The 14,057-nt window shown below is 56.0% G+C and overlaps 1 protein-coding gene across 1 annotated transcript in view; it reads right to left on the bottom strand.

Moving 5' to 3' along the window:
• Nucleotides 1-14,057, bottom strand: part of LOC116936863 (phosphatidylinositol transfer protein beta isoform-like) — a 68,429-nt gene that overhangs the window by 50,016 nt on the left and 4,356 nt on the right. The window contains exon 2 of the mRNA XM_076057706.1: nt 11,925-11,955. Within this exon, the coding sequence (XP_075913821.1) occupies nt 11,925-11,955 (31 nt within the window). The remainder of the gene's footprint in view (nt 1-11,924; nt 11,956-14,057) is intronic.

Genomic DNA, 14,057 nt, shown 5'->3' on the forward strand with positions numbered 1-14,057 from the left:
TGAGTGAGAGGGTGAGTGAGAGGGTGAGTGAGCGAGTGAGGGGTGGGTGAGTGAGAGGGTGAGTGAGAGGGTGAGTGGGTGGGTGAGAGGGTGAGTGGGTGAGTGAGTGAGCAAGTAATGTACGTGCACTCCTTATTCACCCGCTTGCTCACTCAAAAAGCTCACTCAACCACCCATTAATACATTCACTCACCCATTCACTCACTCGCTAACTCACCCATTCACTCAGCCACTCACCCATTCACTCAGCCACTCACCCACCAATTCACCCACTCACCCCCCCCCCCCCCCATTCACTCAATCATTCATTTACCCACTCACTCACCCACTCACCCATTCACTCACCCATTCACTCACTCACCCATTCACTCACTCACTCATTCACTCACTCACTCACCCACTCGCTTGCTCACCCACTCACTCACTCACTCGCTCACCCACTCACCCACTCACCCATTCACCCACTCACCCATTCACCCACTCACTCACCCATTCACTCACCCATTCACTCACTCACTCACCCACTCACTCACGCACTCACTCACGCACTCGTTCACCACCACAACTGCCCTGACCACGTGCGGCTGACAGAGACACCGCGGGGTGCAGGGCCCAAGGTTGGATTCCTGCACGGGGCGTGAACGGCGTGTGGCGGGGTGGGTGGCGGGGTGGGTAAGACACTCACCAACTCGCTCACTCACCAACTCGCTCACTCACCAACTCGCTCACTCACCAACTCGCTCGCTCACCAACTCGCTCGCTCACTCACCAACTCGCTCACTCACCAACTCGCTCACTCACCAACTCGCTCGCTCACTCACCAACTCGCTCGCTCACTCACCAACTCGCTCACTCACTCACCAACACGCTCACTCACTCACCAACTCGCTCACTCACCAACTCGCTCGCTCACTCACCAACTCGCTCGCTCACCAACTCGCTCGCTCACCAACTCGCTCGCTCACTCACCAACTCGCTCGCTCACTCACCAACTCGCTCGCTCACTCACCAACTCGCTCGCTCACTCACCAACTCGCTCGCTCACTCACCAACTCGCTCACTCACCAACTCGCTCACTCACTCACCAACTCGCTCACTCACCAACTCGCTCGCTCACTCACTCACCAACTCGCTCGCTCACCAGCTCGCTCACTCACCAGCTCGCTCACTCACCAACTCGCTCACTCACCAACTCGCTCGCTCACTCACCAACTCGCTCACTCACTCACCAACTCGCTCACTCACCAACTCGCTCGCTCACTCACTCACCAACTCGCTCGCTCACCAACTCGCTCACTCACCAACTCGCTCACTCACCAACTCGCTCACTCACCAACTCGCTCGCTCACTCACCAACTCGCTCGCTCACTCACCAACTCGCTCGCTCACCAACTCGCTCGCTCACCAACTCGCTCACTCACCAACTCGCTCGCTCACTCACCAACTCGCTCGCTCACCAACTCGCTCACTCACCAACTCGCTCACTCACCAACTCGCTCACTCACCAACTCGCTCACTTACTAACTCGCTCGCTCACTCATCAACTCGCTCGCTCACTCACCAACTCGCTCACTCACCAACTCGCTCACTCACCAACTCGCTCGCTCACTCACCAACTCGCTCACTCACCAACTCGCTCACTCACCAACTCGCTCACTCACTAACTCGCTCGCTCACTCATCAACTCGCTCGCTCACTCACCAACTCACTCACCAACTCGCTCACTCACCAACTCGCTCACTCACCAATTCACTCACCAACTCGCTCACTCACCAATTCACTCACCAACTCGCTCGCTCACTCACCAACTCGCTCGCTCACTCACCAACTCGCTCGCTCACTCACCAACTCGCTCGCTCACTCACCTCACCAACTCGCTCGCTCACTCACCTCACCAACTCGCTCGCTCACTCGCTCACTCACCAACTCGCTCACTCACTCAACTCGCTCGCCCACTCACCAACTCGCTCGCCCACTCACCAACTCGCTCGCTCACTCACCAACTCGCTCACTCACTCAACTCGCTCGCCCACTCACCAACTCGCTCGCTCACTCACCAACTCGCTCACTCACTAACTCACTCAACTCGCTCGCCCACTCACCAACTCGCTCACTCACTCACCAACTCGCTCGCTCACTCACTCACGAACTCGCTCACTCACTCACCAACTCGCTCGCTCGCCCATGCGCTCACCCACTCGCTCGCTCACCCACTCGCTCACTCATTCATTCACTCACTCACCCACTCACTCGCTCACTCACCCATTCATTCACTCACTCACTTACCCACTCACTCAGTCACCCATTCATTCTCTCGCTCGCTCACTCACTCATTCATTCGGGGGAGGGAGGGTGGAGGGAGGGAAGGGAGGGAGGGGGTGGCCGAGTGAGTGGGTGGGTGAGCGAGAGAGTGAGTGGGTGTGTGAGTGAATGAGTGGGTGAGTGAGTGAGTGGGTGAGTGAGTGGGTGGGTGAGTGAGTGGGTGGGTGGGTGAGTGAGTGGGTGGGTGAGTGAGTGGGTGAGTGAGTGGGTGAATGAGTGAGTGGTTGGGTGAGTGAATGAGTGGTTGGGTGAGTGAATGGGTGGGTGAGTGAGTGGGTGAGTGAATAGGTGAGTGAGTGAGTGGGTGAGTGAGTGAATGGGTGGGTGAGTGAATGGGTGAGTGAGTGAGTGGTTGGGTGAGTGAGTGGATGGAACGGTGATTGAGTGGTTGGGTGAGTGAATGGGTGGGTGAGTGAGTGGGTGGGTGAGTGGGTGGGTGAGTGAGTGGTTTGGTGAGTGAATGGGTGAGTGAGTGGTTGGGTGAGTGGATGGGATGGTGATTGAGTGGTTGGGTGAGTGAATGAGTGAGTGAGTGGTTGGGTGAATGAGTGAGTGGATGGGATGGTGATTGAGTGGTTGGGTGAGTGAATGGGTGGGTGAGTGACAGGACCGGTTTGACGTGGGGTCTGTATTGAACGTGAATTCACGCGGCAGGCAAAGGGCACGGTGAGCAATTAGAGGCGCCACGGTGGCTAGGAGATGTTAACTCCCTCGCCTGATATACAGGAGGTCGTGGGTTCGACCCACACGCTGACGCCTGCTGCTGTATATTTGCGTGTCTCTCGCTCATCATAATCATTACGGTAAAATACAAACAGTGTAGTTCTTCATTTAAGTAGTTGGGTGAGCGGGCGAGTGGTCTAGTGTGTGGGCGAGTGGGTGGGCGAGTGTGTGGGTGAGTGTGTGGGTGAGTGTGTGAGTGAGTGTGTGGGTGAGCGTGAGTGTGTGGGTGAGTGGGTGAGTGTGTGGGTGTGTGGGTGAGTGTATGAGTGTGTGGGTGAGTGTGTGGGTGAGCAAGTGAGTGAGTGTGTGGGTGAGTGTGTGGGTGTGTGAGTGAGTGTGTGGGTGAGTGAGCAAGTGGGTGAGTGTGTGGGTGAGTGTGTGGGTGAGTGGGTGGGCGAGTGTGTGGGTGAGTGAGCGTATGGGTGAGTGAGTGGGTGAGTGTGTGGGTGAGTGTGTGAGTGTGTGGGTGAGCAAGTGGGTGAGTGTGTGGATGAGTGTGTGGGTGAGTGAGCAAGTGGGTGAGTGTATGGGTAAGTGTGTGGGTGAGTGTGGGTGAGTGAGTGGGCGAGTGTGTGGGTGAGTGAGCAAGTGGTTGAGTGTGTGGGTGAGTGAGCAAGTGGGTGAGTGTGTGGGTGAGTGTGTGGGTGAGCGTGTGGGTGAGTGAGTGGGTGAGTGAGTGGGTGAGTGGGTGAGTGTGTGGGTGAGTGTGTGAGTGAGTTAGTGGGTGAGTGTGTGGGTGTGTGTGTGGGTGAGTGAGTGGGCGAGTGTGTGGGTGAGTGAGCAAGTGGGTGAGTGTGTGGGTGAGTGTGGGTGAGTGAGTGGGTGAGTGAGTGGGTGAGTGTGTGGGTGAGTGTGTGGGTGAGTGAGCGTGTGGGTGAGTGAGTGGGTGAGTGTGTGGGTGAGTGAGCGTGTGAGTGAGTGAGTGGGTGAGTGTGTGGGTGAGCGTGTGGGTGAGTGAGTGGGTGAGTGGGTGAGTGTGTGGGTGAGTGTGTGGGTGAGTGTGTGGGTGAGTGAGTGAGCAAGTGGGTGAGCGTGTGGGTGAGTGTGTGGGTGAGAGTGGGTGAGTGTGTGGGTGAGTGAGTGGGTGAGTGGGTGAGTGTGTGGGTGAGTGAGTGTGTGGGTGAGTGAGCAAGTGGGTGAGTGTGTGGGTGAGTGAGCAAGTGGGTGAGTGTGTGGGTGAGTGTCTGTTAGAGGCTACCTGGGGGACCTTTGTCTGTGTATGAAGGCACTGCTACTGCTGCTACTGCTGCTACTCGCTACTGACAGCACTTGCCCCAACGTATTCTTAGCGCTTTCGGTAAAGTCACATTGAAGGGAAACAATAAAATAATAAAATGTATATAAAACAATAAAAATTTCTCACTACGTTTGGACCATAACGCAAACGGTCATCATCACACCTGATGATGTTTTATATACATTTTATTATTTTATTGTTTCCCTTCAACGTGACTTTACCGAAAGGGCTAAGAATATGAATTACTGCAGTCACGAAAGCTTTAAATCAAAATTTGCCCCAACTTGTCTGCTAGAGGCTACCTGGGGGACCTTTGTCTGTGTGTGTAGCCACTGGTGTTGCTCGCTACTGACAGCACTTGCCCCGACTTGTCTGCTAGAGGCTACCTGGGGGACCTTTGTCTGTGTGTGTAGGCACTGGTGTTGCTCGCTACTGACAGCACTTGCCCCAGTAACCTGTTGCAGGCTACACGGGGGACCTTTGCCTCTATGTGTGTCTGTGTGAGTGTGTGTGTGTGTCTGTGTGTGTGTCTGTGTGAGTGTGTCTGTGTGTGTGTCTGTGTGTGTCTGTGTCTGTGTGTGTGTCTGTGTGTGCGTGTCTGTGTGTGCGTGTCTGTGTGCGTGTCTGTGTGTGCGTGTGTCTGTGTGTGCGTGCCTGTGTGTGTGCGTGTGTCTGTGTGCGCGCGTGTGTCTGTGTGTGCGCGTGTGTCTGTGTGTGTCTGTATGAGCGTGTCTGTGTGTGTCTGTGTGCGTGTCTGTGTGTGCGTGTCTGTGTGTGCGTGTGTCTGTGTGTGTCTGTGTGTGCGTGTCTGTGTGTGCGTGTCTGTGTAAGCGTGTCTGTGTGTGCGTGTCTGTGTGTGCGTGTCTGTGTGTGCGTGTGTCTGTGTGAGCGTGTCTGTGTGTGTCTGTGTGTGTCTGTGTGTGTGTCTGTGTGTGTCTGTGTGTGTGTCAGTGTGTTAGTGTAGCGGGTAGCGCTACGCTGCGCTATGAACCCCGCTCACGGCCAACACCGCCGGTGACGATTATCTGAACCGGTCACGGTCCTCCCCTAGGTCGACTCAGCCTCAAACGAGCAGTAGCTGGTGTAGTGGTGGTGTAGTAGTGGTGGTGTAGTAGTGCTGGTGTAGTAGTGGTGGTGTAGTGGTGGTGGTGTAGTGGTGGTGGTGTAGTGGTGGTGTAGTAGTGGTGTAGTAGTAGTGGTGGTGTAGTAGTGGTGGTGTACTGGTGGTGGTGTACTGGTGGTGGTGTAGTAGTGGTGGTGTAGTGGTGGTGTAGTAGTGGTGGTGTAGTAGTGGTGGTGTAGTAGTGGTGGTGTAGTAATGGTGTAGTGGTGGTGTAGTAGTGGTGGTGTAGTAGTGGTGGTGGTGTAGTAGTGGTGGTGTAGTGGTGGTGTAGTAGTGGTGGTGTAGTGGTGGTGTACTGGTGAAGTAGAAGTGGTGTAGTAGTGGTGGTGTAGTGGTGGTGGTGTAGTGGTGGTGGTGTAGTGGTGGTGTAGTAGTGGTGGTGGTGTAGTAGTGGTGTAGTAGTAGTGGTGGTGTAGTAGTGGTGGTGTACTGGTGGTGGTGGTGTAGTAGTGGTGTAGTAGTAGTGGTGGTGTAGTAGTGGTGGTGTACTGGTGGTGGTGGTGTAGTAGTGCTGGTGTAGTAGTGGTGGTGTAGTGGTGGTGGTGTAGTAGTGGTGGTGTAGTAGTAGTGGTGGTGTAGTAGTGGTGGTGTAGTAGTGGTGGTGGTGTAGTAGTGGTGTAGTAGTAGTGGTGGTGTAGTAGTGGTGGTGTACTGGTGGTGGTGGTGTAGTAGTGGTGTAGTAGTAGTGGTGGTGTAGTAGTGGTGGTGTACTGGTGGTGGTGGTGTAGTAGTGCTGGTGTAGTAGTGGTGGTGTAGTGGTGGTGGTGTAGTAGTGGTGTAGTAGTAGTGGTGGTGTAGTGGTGGTGTAGTAGTGGTGGTGTAGTAGTGGTGGTGTACTGGTGGTGTAGCTGTGTAGTGAACATCGCTAGCACTGGGGGAGAGACAAAGGCGGCCGGGCGTGGTGCTGGCCACCCACCCCCTCGTGCGTACCGTGCCGGCCTTCATAGGCGCTGCTCGCTAACAGCACTTGCCCCTACAGCCTGCTACAGGCTACACGGGGGATCTTTGTCTTTGTGTATAGGTGCTGCTACTCGCTACTCACAGCACTTGCCCCTACAGCCTGCTACAGGCTACATGGGGGATCTTTGTCTTTGTGTATAGGTGCTGCTCGTTAACAGCACTTGCCCCTACAGCCTGCTACAGGCTACACGGGGGATCTTTGTCTTTGTGTATAGGTGCTGCTACTCGCTACTCACAGCACTTGCCCCTACAGCCTGCTACAGGCTACACGGGGGATCTTTGTCTTTGTGTATAGGTGCTGCTCGTTAACAGCACTTGCCCCTACAGCCTGCTACAGGCTACACGGGGGATCTTTGTCTTTGTGTATAGGTGCTGCTACTCGCTACTCACAGCACTTGCCCCTACAGCCTGTTACAGGCTACACGGGGGATCTTTGTCTTTGTGTATAGGTGCTGCTACTCGCCACTCACAACACTTGCCCTTACAACCTGCTACAGGCTACACGGGGGAACTTTGTCTGTGTGTACAGGTGCTGCTACTCGCTACTCACAGCACTTGCCCCTACAGCCTGCTATACGGGGGAACTTTGTCTTTGTGTATAGGTGCTGCTACTCACAGCACTTGCCCCTACAGCCTGCTAAAGGCTACACGGGGGATCTTTGTCTTTGTGTATAGGTGCTGCTAGCTAACAGCACTTGCCCCTACAGCCTGCTACAGGCTACACGGGGGATCTTTGTCTTTGTGTATAGGTGCTGCTACTCGCTACTCACAGCAGTTGCCCCTACAGCCTGCTACAGGCTACACGGGGGATCTTTGTCCGACGCAGTAAATCGGTAATTGCAGGAGGCTCATCTCACGTGAGACCCACTCGCGCCTCACGTGGTGGCTTCGCCTCGTGAACAGCTCATCAGCATCACGGAACCAGTCACGTGGGGCGTGGCCACGTGGCCAGGGAGATGATGACTACCTCGGCTGGTGGGGCAGGAGGTCGTGGGTTCGACCCTGGATCCTGACGATGCCTGGGTCTCTGTGTGGGTCTCTTGTGTGGGTCTCTGTGTGGACCTCTGTGTGGGTCTCTGTGTGGGCCTCTGTGTGGGTCTCTGTGTGGGTCTCTGTGTGGGTCTCTGTGTGGGCCTCTGTGTGGGTCTCTTGTGTGGGTCTCTGTGTGGGTCTCTGTGTAGGTCTCTGTGTGGATCTCTGTGTGGGCCTCTGTGTGGGTCTCTGTGTGGGTCTCTGTGTGGGTCTCTGTGTGGGCCTCTGTGTGGGCCTCTGTGTGGGCCTCTGTGTGGGCCTTCTGTGTGGGTCTCTGTGTGGGCCTCTGTGTGGGTCTCTGTGTGGGTCTCTGTGTGGGCCTCTGTGTGGGCCTCTGTGTGGGCCTCTGTGTGGGCCTCTGTGTGGGCCTCTGTGTGGATCTCTGTGTGGATCTCTGTGTGGGCCTCTGTGGGTCTCTGTGTGGGTCTCTGTGTGGATCTCTGTGTGGGTCTCTGTGTGGGTCTCTGTGTGGGCCTCTGTGTGGGCCTCTGTGTGGGCCTCTGTGTGGATCTCTGTGTGGATCTCTGTGTGGGCCTCTGTGGGTCTCTGTGTGGGTCTCTGTGTGGGCCTCTGTGTGGGCCTCTGTGTGGGTCTCTGTGTGGGCCTCTGTGTGGGCCTCTGTGTGGGCCTCTGTGTGGGTCTCTGTGTGGGCCTCTGTGTGGGTCTCTGTGTGGGTCTCTGTGTGGGTCTCTGTGTGGGCCTCTGTGTGGGCCTTCTGTGTGGGCCTCTGTGTGGGTCTCTGTGTGGGCCTCTGTGTGGGTCTCTGTGTGGGTCTCTGTGTGGGTCTCTGTGTGGGTCGCTGTGTGGGTCTCTGTGTGGGTCTCTGTGTGGGCCTCTGTGTGGGTCTCTGTGTGGGCCTCTGTGTGGGTCTCTGTGTGGGTCTCTGTGTGGGTCTCTGTGTGGGTCTCTGTGTGGGTCTCTGTGTGGGCCTCTGTGTGGGTCTCTGTGTGGGTCTCTGTGGGCCTCTGTGGGCCTCTGTGTGGGTCTCTGTGTGGGTCTCTGTGTGGGCCTCTGTGTGGGCCTCTGTGTGGGTCTCTGTGTGGGCCTCTGTGTGGGTCTCTGTGTGGGCCTCTGTGTGGGCCTCTGTGTGGGCCTCTGTGTGGGCCTCTGTGTGGGCCTCTGTGTGGGCCTCTGTGTGGGCCTCTGTGTGGGCCTCTGTGTGGGTCTCTGTGTGGGCCTCTGTGTGGGCCTCTGTGTGGGCCTCTGTGTGGGTCTCTGTATGGGTCTCTGTGGGCCTCTGTGAGCCTCTGTGGGCCTCTGTGTGGGTCTCTGTGTGGGTCTCTGTGTGGGTCTCTGTGTGGGTCTCTGTGTGGGTCTCTGTGGGCCTCTGTGTGGGTCTCTGTGTGGGCCGCTTGTGTGGGTCTCTGTGTGGGTCTCTGTGTGGGCCTCTGTGTGGGCCTCTGTGTGGGCCTCTGTGTGGGCCTCTGTGTGGGTCTCTTGTGTGGGCCTCTGTGTGGGCCTCTGTGTGGGTCTCTGTGTGGGCCTCTGTGTGGGTCTCTGTGTGGGTCTCTGTGTGGGCCTCTGTGTGGGTCTCTGTGTGGGCCTCTGTGTGGGTCTCTGTGTGGGCCTCTGTGTGGGTCTCTGTGTGGGTCTCTGTGGGTCTCTGTGGGCCTCTGTGAGTCTCTGTGGGTCCCTGCGGGTCTCTGTGGGTCTCTCTGTGGGCCTCTGTGGGTCTCTGTGGGTCTCTGTGGGTTTCTGTGGGTATCTGTGGGCCTCTGTGGGCCTATGTGTGGGTCTCTGTGGGTCTCTGTGGGTCTCTGTGGGTATCTAGGAGTCTGTAGAACCACGCGTTTAGAGAATTTGGCTGCCACCATCACCACGTGGTGATGGTGATGATGATATCAGCGGTGATGACATCAGCCACGTGGTGATGGTGATGATGACATCAGCCACGTGGTGTGAGCCGCCATCACCACGTGGTGATGGTGATGATGACATCAGCCACGTGGTGTGAGCAGCCATCACCACGTGGTGATGGTGATGATTACATCAGCCACGTGGTGTGAGCCGCCATCACCACGTGGTGATGGTGATATCACCACGTGGTGATGGTGATGATGACATCAGCCACGTGGTGTGAGCCGCCATCACCACGTGGTCATGGTGACGATGGTGATGATGGCCAGGTGACTCGTGTGCACAAGAAGCCAGCACACAGAAGCTACGTCACAAATGAGACCGCGGTCCATGGCAGGGTCAGCTGGCGGGTTCCTGCCGACCTCGCTGAGCGAGCGGGGGAGCGGTGGTGCAGCGGTTAGCGCGACGACTCCCGCCCAGGCAGGAGAGGAGAGTTCAGTTGCCGCTCACGGTCGCCACCGTCGCCACCACCGCCGCCACTACCACCACCACTACCACCACCACTACCATCACCGCTACCACCACCACTACCACCACCACCGTCACGACCGCCACCACTACCATTACCGCTACCACCACCACTACCACCACCACTACCACCACCACCGTCACGACCGCCACCACTACCATCACCGCTACCACCACCACTACCACCACCAATACCACCACCACTACCACCACCGCTACCATCACCACTACTACCACCGCTACCACCACCACCACTACCATCACCACTACCATCACCGCTACCATCACCACTACTACCACCGCTACCACCACCACCACTACCACCACCACTACCGCCACCACTACCACCACTACCACCACCACTTCCGCCACCACTACCACCACCACTACCACCACCACTACCATCACCGCTACCACCACCACTACCACCACCACTACCGCCACCACTACCACCACCACCACTACCGCCTCCACTACCGCCACCACTACTACCACCGCTACCACCACCACTACCACCACCACCACCGCCACCACCACCGCCACCACTACCACCACCACCACTACCACCACTACCGCCACCACTACCGCCACCACCACCGCCACCACTACCACCGCCACTACCACCACCACCGTCACGAATGCCACCACCGCCACCACTACCATCACCGCTACCACCACCACTACCACCACCACCACCGCCACCACCACCGCCACCACTACCACCACCACTACTACCACCACCACCACCACCGCCACCACTACCACCACCACTACCACCACCACCGTCACAACCGCCACCACTACCGCCACCACTACCGCCACCACCAACGCCACCAACCAACCAGTGACAGCAGCAAATATCTGAACTAGTACCTGGGCCTCCACTAGGTCGACTCAACCTCAAATGAGTGGTTTGGTGGGTGAGTGAGTGAGTGGGTGGGTGAGTGAGTGAGTGGGTGAGTGGGTGAGTGGGTGAGTGAGTGAGTGGGTGAGTGGGTGGGTGAGTGGGTGGGTGAGTGGGTGGGTGAGTGGGTGAGTGGGTGAGTGGGTGGGTGGGTGAGTGGGTGGGTGAGTGGGTGGGTGAGTGAGTGGGTAAGTGGTGAGTGAGTGGATGGGTGGGTGATTGAGTGGTTTAGTGAGTGAATGGGTGGGTGAGTGGGTGAGTGGGTGGGTGAGTGGGTGAGTGAGTAGGTGGGTGAGTGAGTGAGTGAGTGGGTGGGTGAGTAGGTGGGTGAGTAGGTGGGTGAGTGGGCGAGTGGGTGAGTAGGTGGGTGGGTGAGTAGGTGGGAAGTGAGTGGTTGGGTGAGTGGGTGAGTGGTTCAGTGAGTGGTTGGGTGAGTGGGTGAGTGTATGGTTGAGTGAGTGGTTGGGTGAGTGGGTGAGTGAGTGGGTGAGTGAGTGGTTGGGTGAGTGGGTGAGTGAGTGGTTGGGTGAGTGGGTGAGTGAGTGGTTGAGCGAATGAATGGGTGGTTGAGTGAATGGGTGGGTGAGTGGATGGGTGGGTGAGTGGATGAGTGGGTGGGTCGTGAGTGGGCGAGCTATGTGCCAATTATCCGAACTGGTCCAACGCCTCTCTCCTAGGTCGACTCGGCCTCAAATGAGTTTCCTCTTTGCGGTGTGGTAAACATCGCTAGCGCTGGGGAAGACAAAGGCGGCCGGGGAGACGTGGTGCTGTCCACCCACCCCCTCGCGTGCCACTGCTAACAGCACTTGCCCCTACAGCCTGCTAGAGGCTACCTAGGGCACATTTGTCTGTGTGAGTGGAGGGGTGGAGGCCAATCACTCCCAGCACTGTACTGACACACATAGCACTGTACTGACACACCTAGCACTGTACTGACACACCCAGCACTGTACTGAGACACATCCATGCACTCTGCCTCACCCACTCACCCACCCACCCACTCACCCACCCACTCACCCACCCACTCACCCACCCACCCACCCACTCACCCACCCACCCACCCACTCACCCACCCACCCACCCACTCACCCATCCATCCGTCCACCCACTCCCTCACTCACTCATACATCCACCCACTCACCCACCCACTCACCCATTCACTCAGCCACTCACTCACCCACTCACCACACCACCCACCCACCCCACCACTCACCCCACCACTCACCCACTCACCCCACCACTCACTCACCCACTCACCACCCCACCCACTCACCACCCCACCCACTCACCCATCTTACCTCTTCCACAGAAATTGGCAGCAGCACGCGGCTGTAACACACAAACACAAACAACAACAACACAACAACAACTCAATTAGTCACCACAGATAGAGACAAAGCTCCCCCAGCTCGCTAGGATAGCCCCTTGACATTCTATCGGGCAAGTGCAGTCAGTAGCGTTCAGCAGCAGCGTCTGTACACAGACAAAGGTCCCCCAGGTAGCCTCTAGCAGTGATGTAGGGGCAAGTGCTCTCAGTAGCGTTCAGCAGTAGCATCTGTACACACACAGACAAAGGTCCCCCAGGTAGCCTCTAGCAGTGCTATAGGGGCAAGTGCAGTCAGTAACAGCAGCGTCTGTACACACAAAGACAAAGGTCCCCCAGGTAGCCTCTAGCAGTGATGTAGGGGCAAGTGCCGTCAGTAGCGAACAGCAGCAGCATCTGTACACACACAGACAAAGGTCCCCCAGGTAGCCTCTAGCAGTGATGTAGGGGCAAGTGCAGTGAGTAGCGTTCAGGAGTAGCGTCTGTACACACACAGAGACAAAGGTCCCCCAGGTAGCCCCTAGCAGTGCTGTAGGGGCAAGTGCCGTCAGTCGCGTTCAGCAGCAGCGTCTGTACACACACAGACAAAGGTCCCCCAGGTAGCCTCTAGCAGTGCTGTAGGGGCAAGTGCAGTCAGTAACAGCAGCGTCTGTACACACACAGACAAAGGTCCCCCAGGTAGCCTCTAGCAGTGATGTAGGGGCAAGTGCTGTCAGTAGCAGCAGCAGCGTCTGTATACACACAGACAAAGCTCCCCCAGGTAGCCTCTAGCAGTGCTATAGGGGCAAGTGCAGTCAGTAGCGTTCAGCAGCAGCGTCTGTACACACACAGACAAAGGTCCCCCAGGTAGCCTCTAGCAGTGCTATAGAGGAAAGTGCTGTTCGTAGCGAGTAGTAGCAGCAAATTATCTGCACGGATAATTCACTCACACCGACTTTCAATCACTCACACACCAACTCATTCACTTACACACCGACTCATTCACACACTGACTCATTCACTCACACACTCACTCATTCACTCACACACCAACTCATTCACAGACTCATTCACTCACACATTGACTCATTCACTCACATATTGACTCATTCACTCACACACTCACTCACACACCGACTCATTCACTCACACTCCGACTCATTCACTCACACACCGACTCATTCACTCACACACCGACTCATTCACTCACATAACGACTCATCCACTCACACACACACTCATTCACTCACACACACTCATTCACTCACACACTCATTCACTCACGCACACTCATTCACTCACACACACTCATTCAGACTCATTCACTCACACACTGACTCATTCACTCACACTCACTCATTCACTCACACACTCACTCATTCAGACTCATTCACTCACACACTGACTCATTCACTCACACACTGACTCATTCACTCACACACACTCATTCACTCACACACACTCATTCAGACTCATTCACTCACAAACTCACTCACAGGCTCACACATTGACTCACACACCGACTCATTCACTCACACACCGACTCATTAACTCACAAACTCACTCATTCACTCACACACCCACTCATTCACTCACACATTGACTCACACATTGACTCACACATTCACTCACACACCGACTCATTCACTCACTCACACACTCACTGACTTTCATTAACTCACACACTCACTCATTTACTCACACACCGATTCATTAACTCACACACCGATTCATTAACTCGCACACCGATTCATTAACTCGCACACTCACACACTCACTCACACACTCACTCAATTACTCATACACCCACTCACACACTCACTCACACACCCACTCATTCACTCACACATTCACTCACACATTCACTCACACATTCACTCACACACCGACTCATTCACTCACAAACCGACTCATTCACTCACACATTGACTCACACACCGACTCATTCACTTACACTCTCACTCATTCACTCACAAACCGACTCATTCACTCACAAACTCACTCATTCACTCACACATTCACTCACACATTCACTCACACACTCACTCTTTCACTCACACACTCACTCATTCACTCACACACTGACTCACACATTCACTCACACACTCAATCATTCACTCACACACCG

This window comes from Petromyzon marinus, chromosome 84, assembly GCF_048934315.1.
Source record: "Petromyzon marinus isolate PM22_M1 ecotype Great Lakes invasive population chromosome 84, UKy_Petmar_22M1.pri1.0, whole genome shotgun sequence".
Taxonomy (NCBI): domain Eukaryota; kingdom Metazoa; phylum Chordata; class Hyperoartia; order Petromyzontiformes; family Petromyzontidae; genus Petromyzon; species Petromyzon marinus.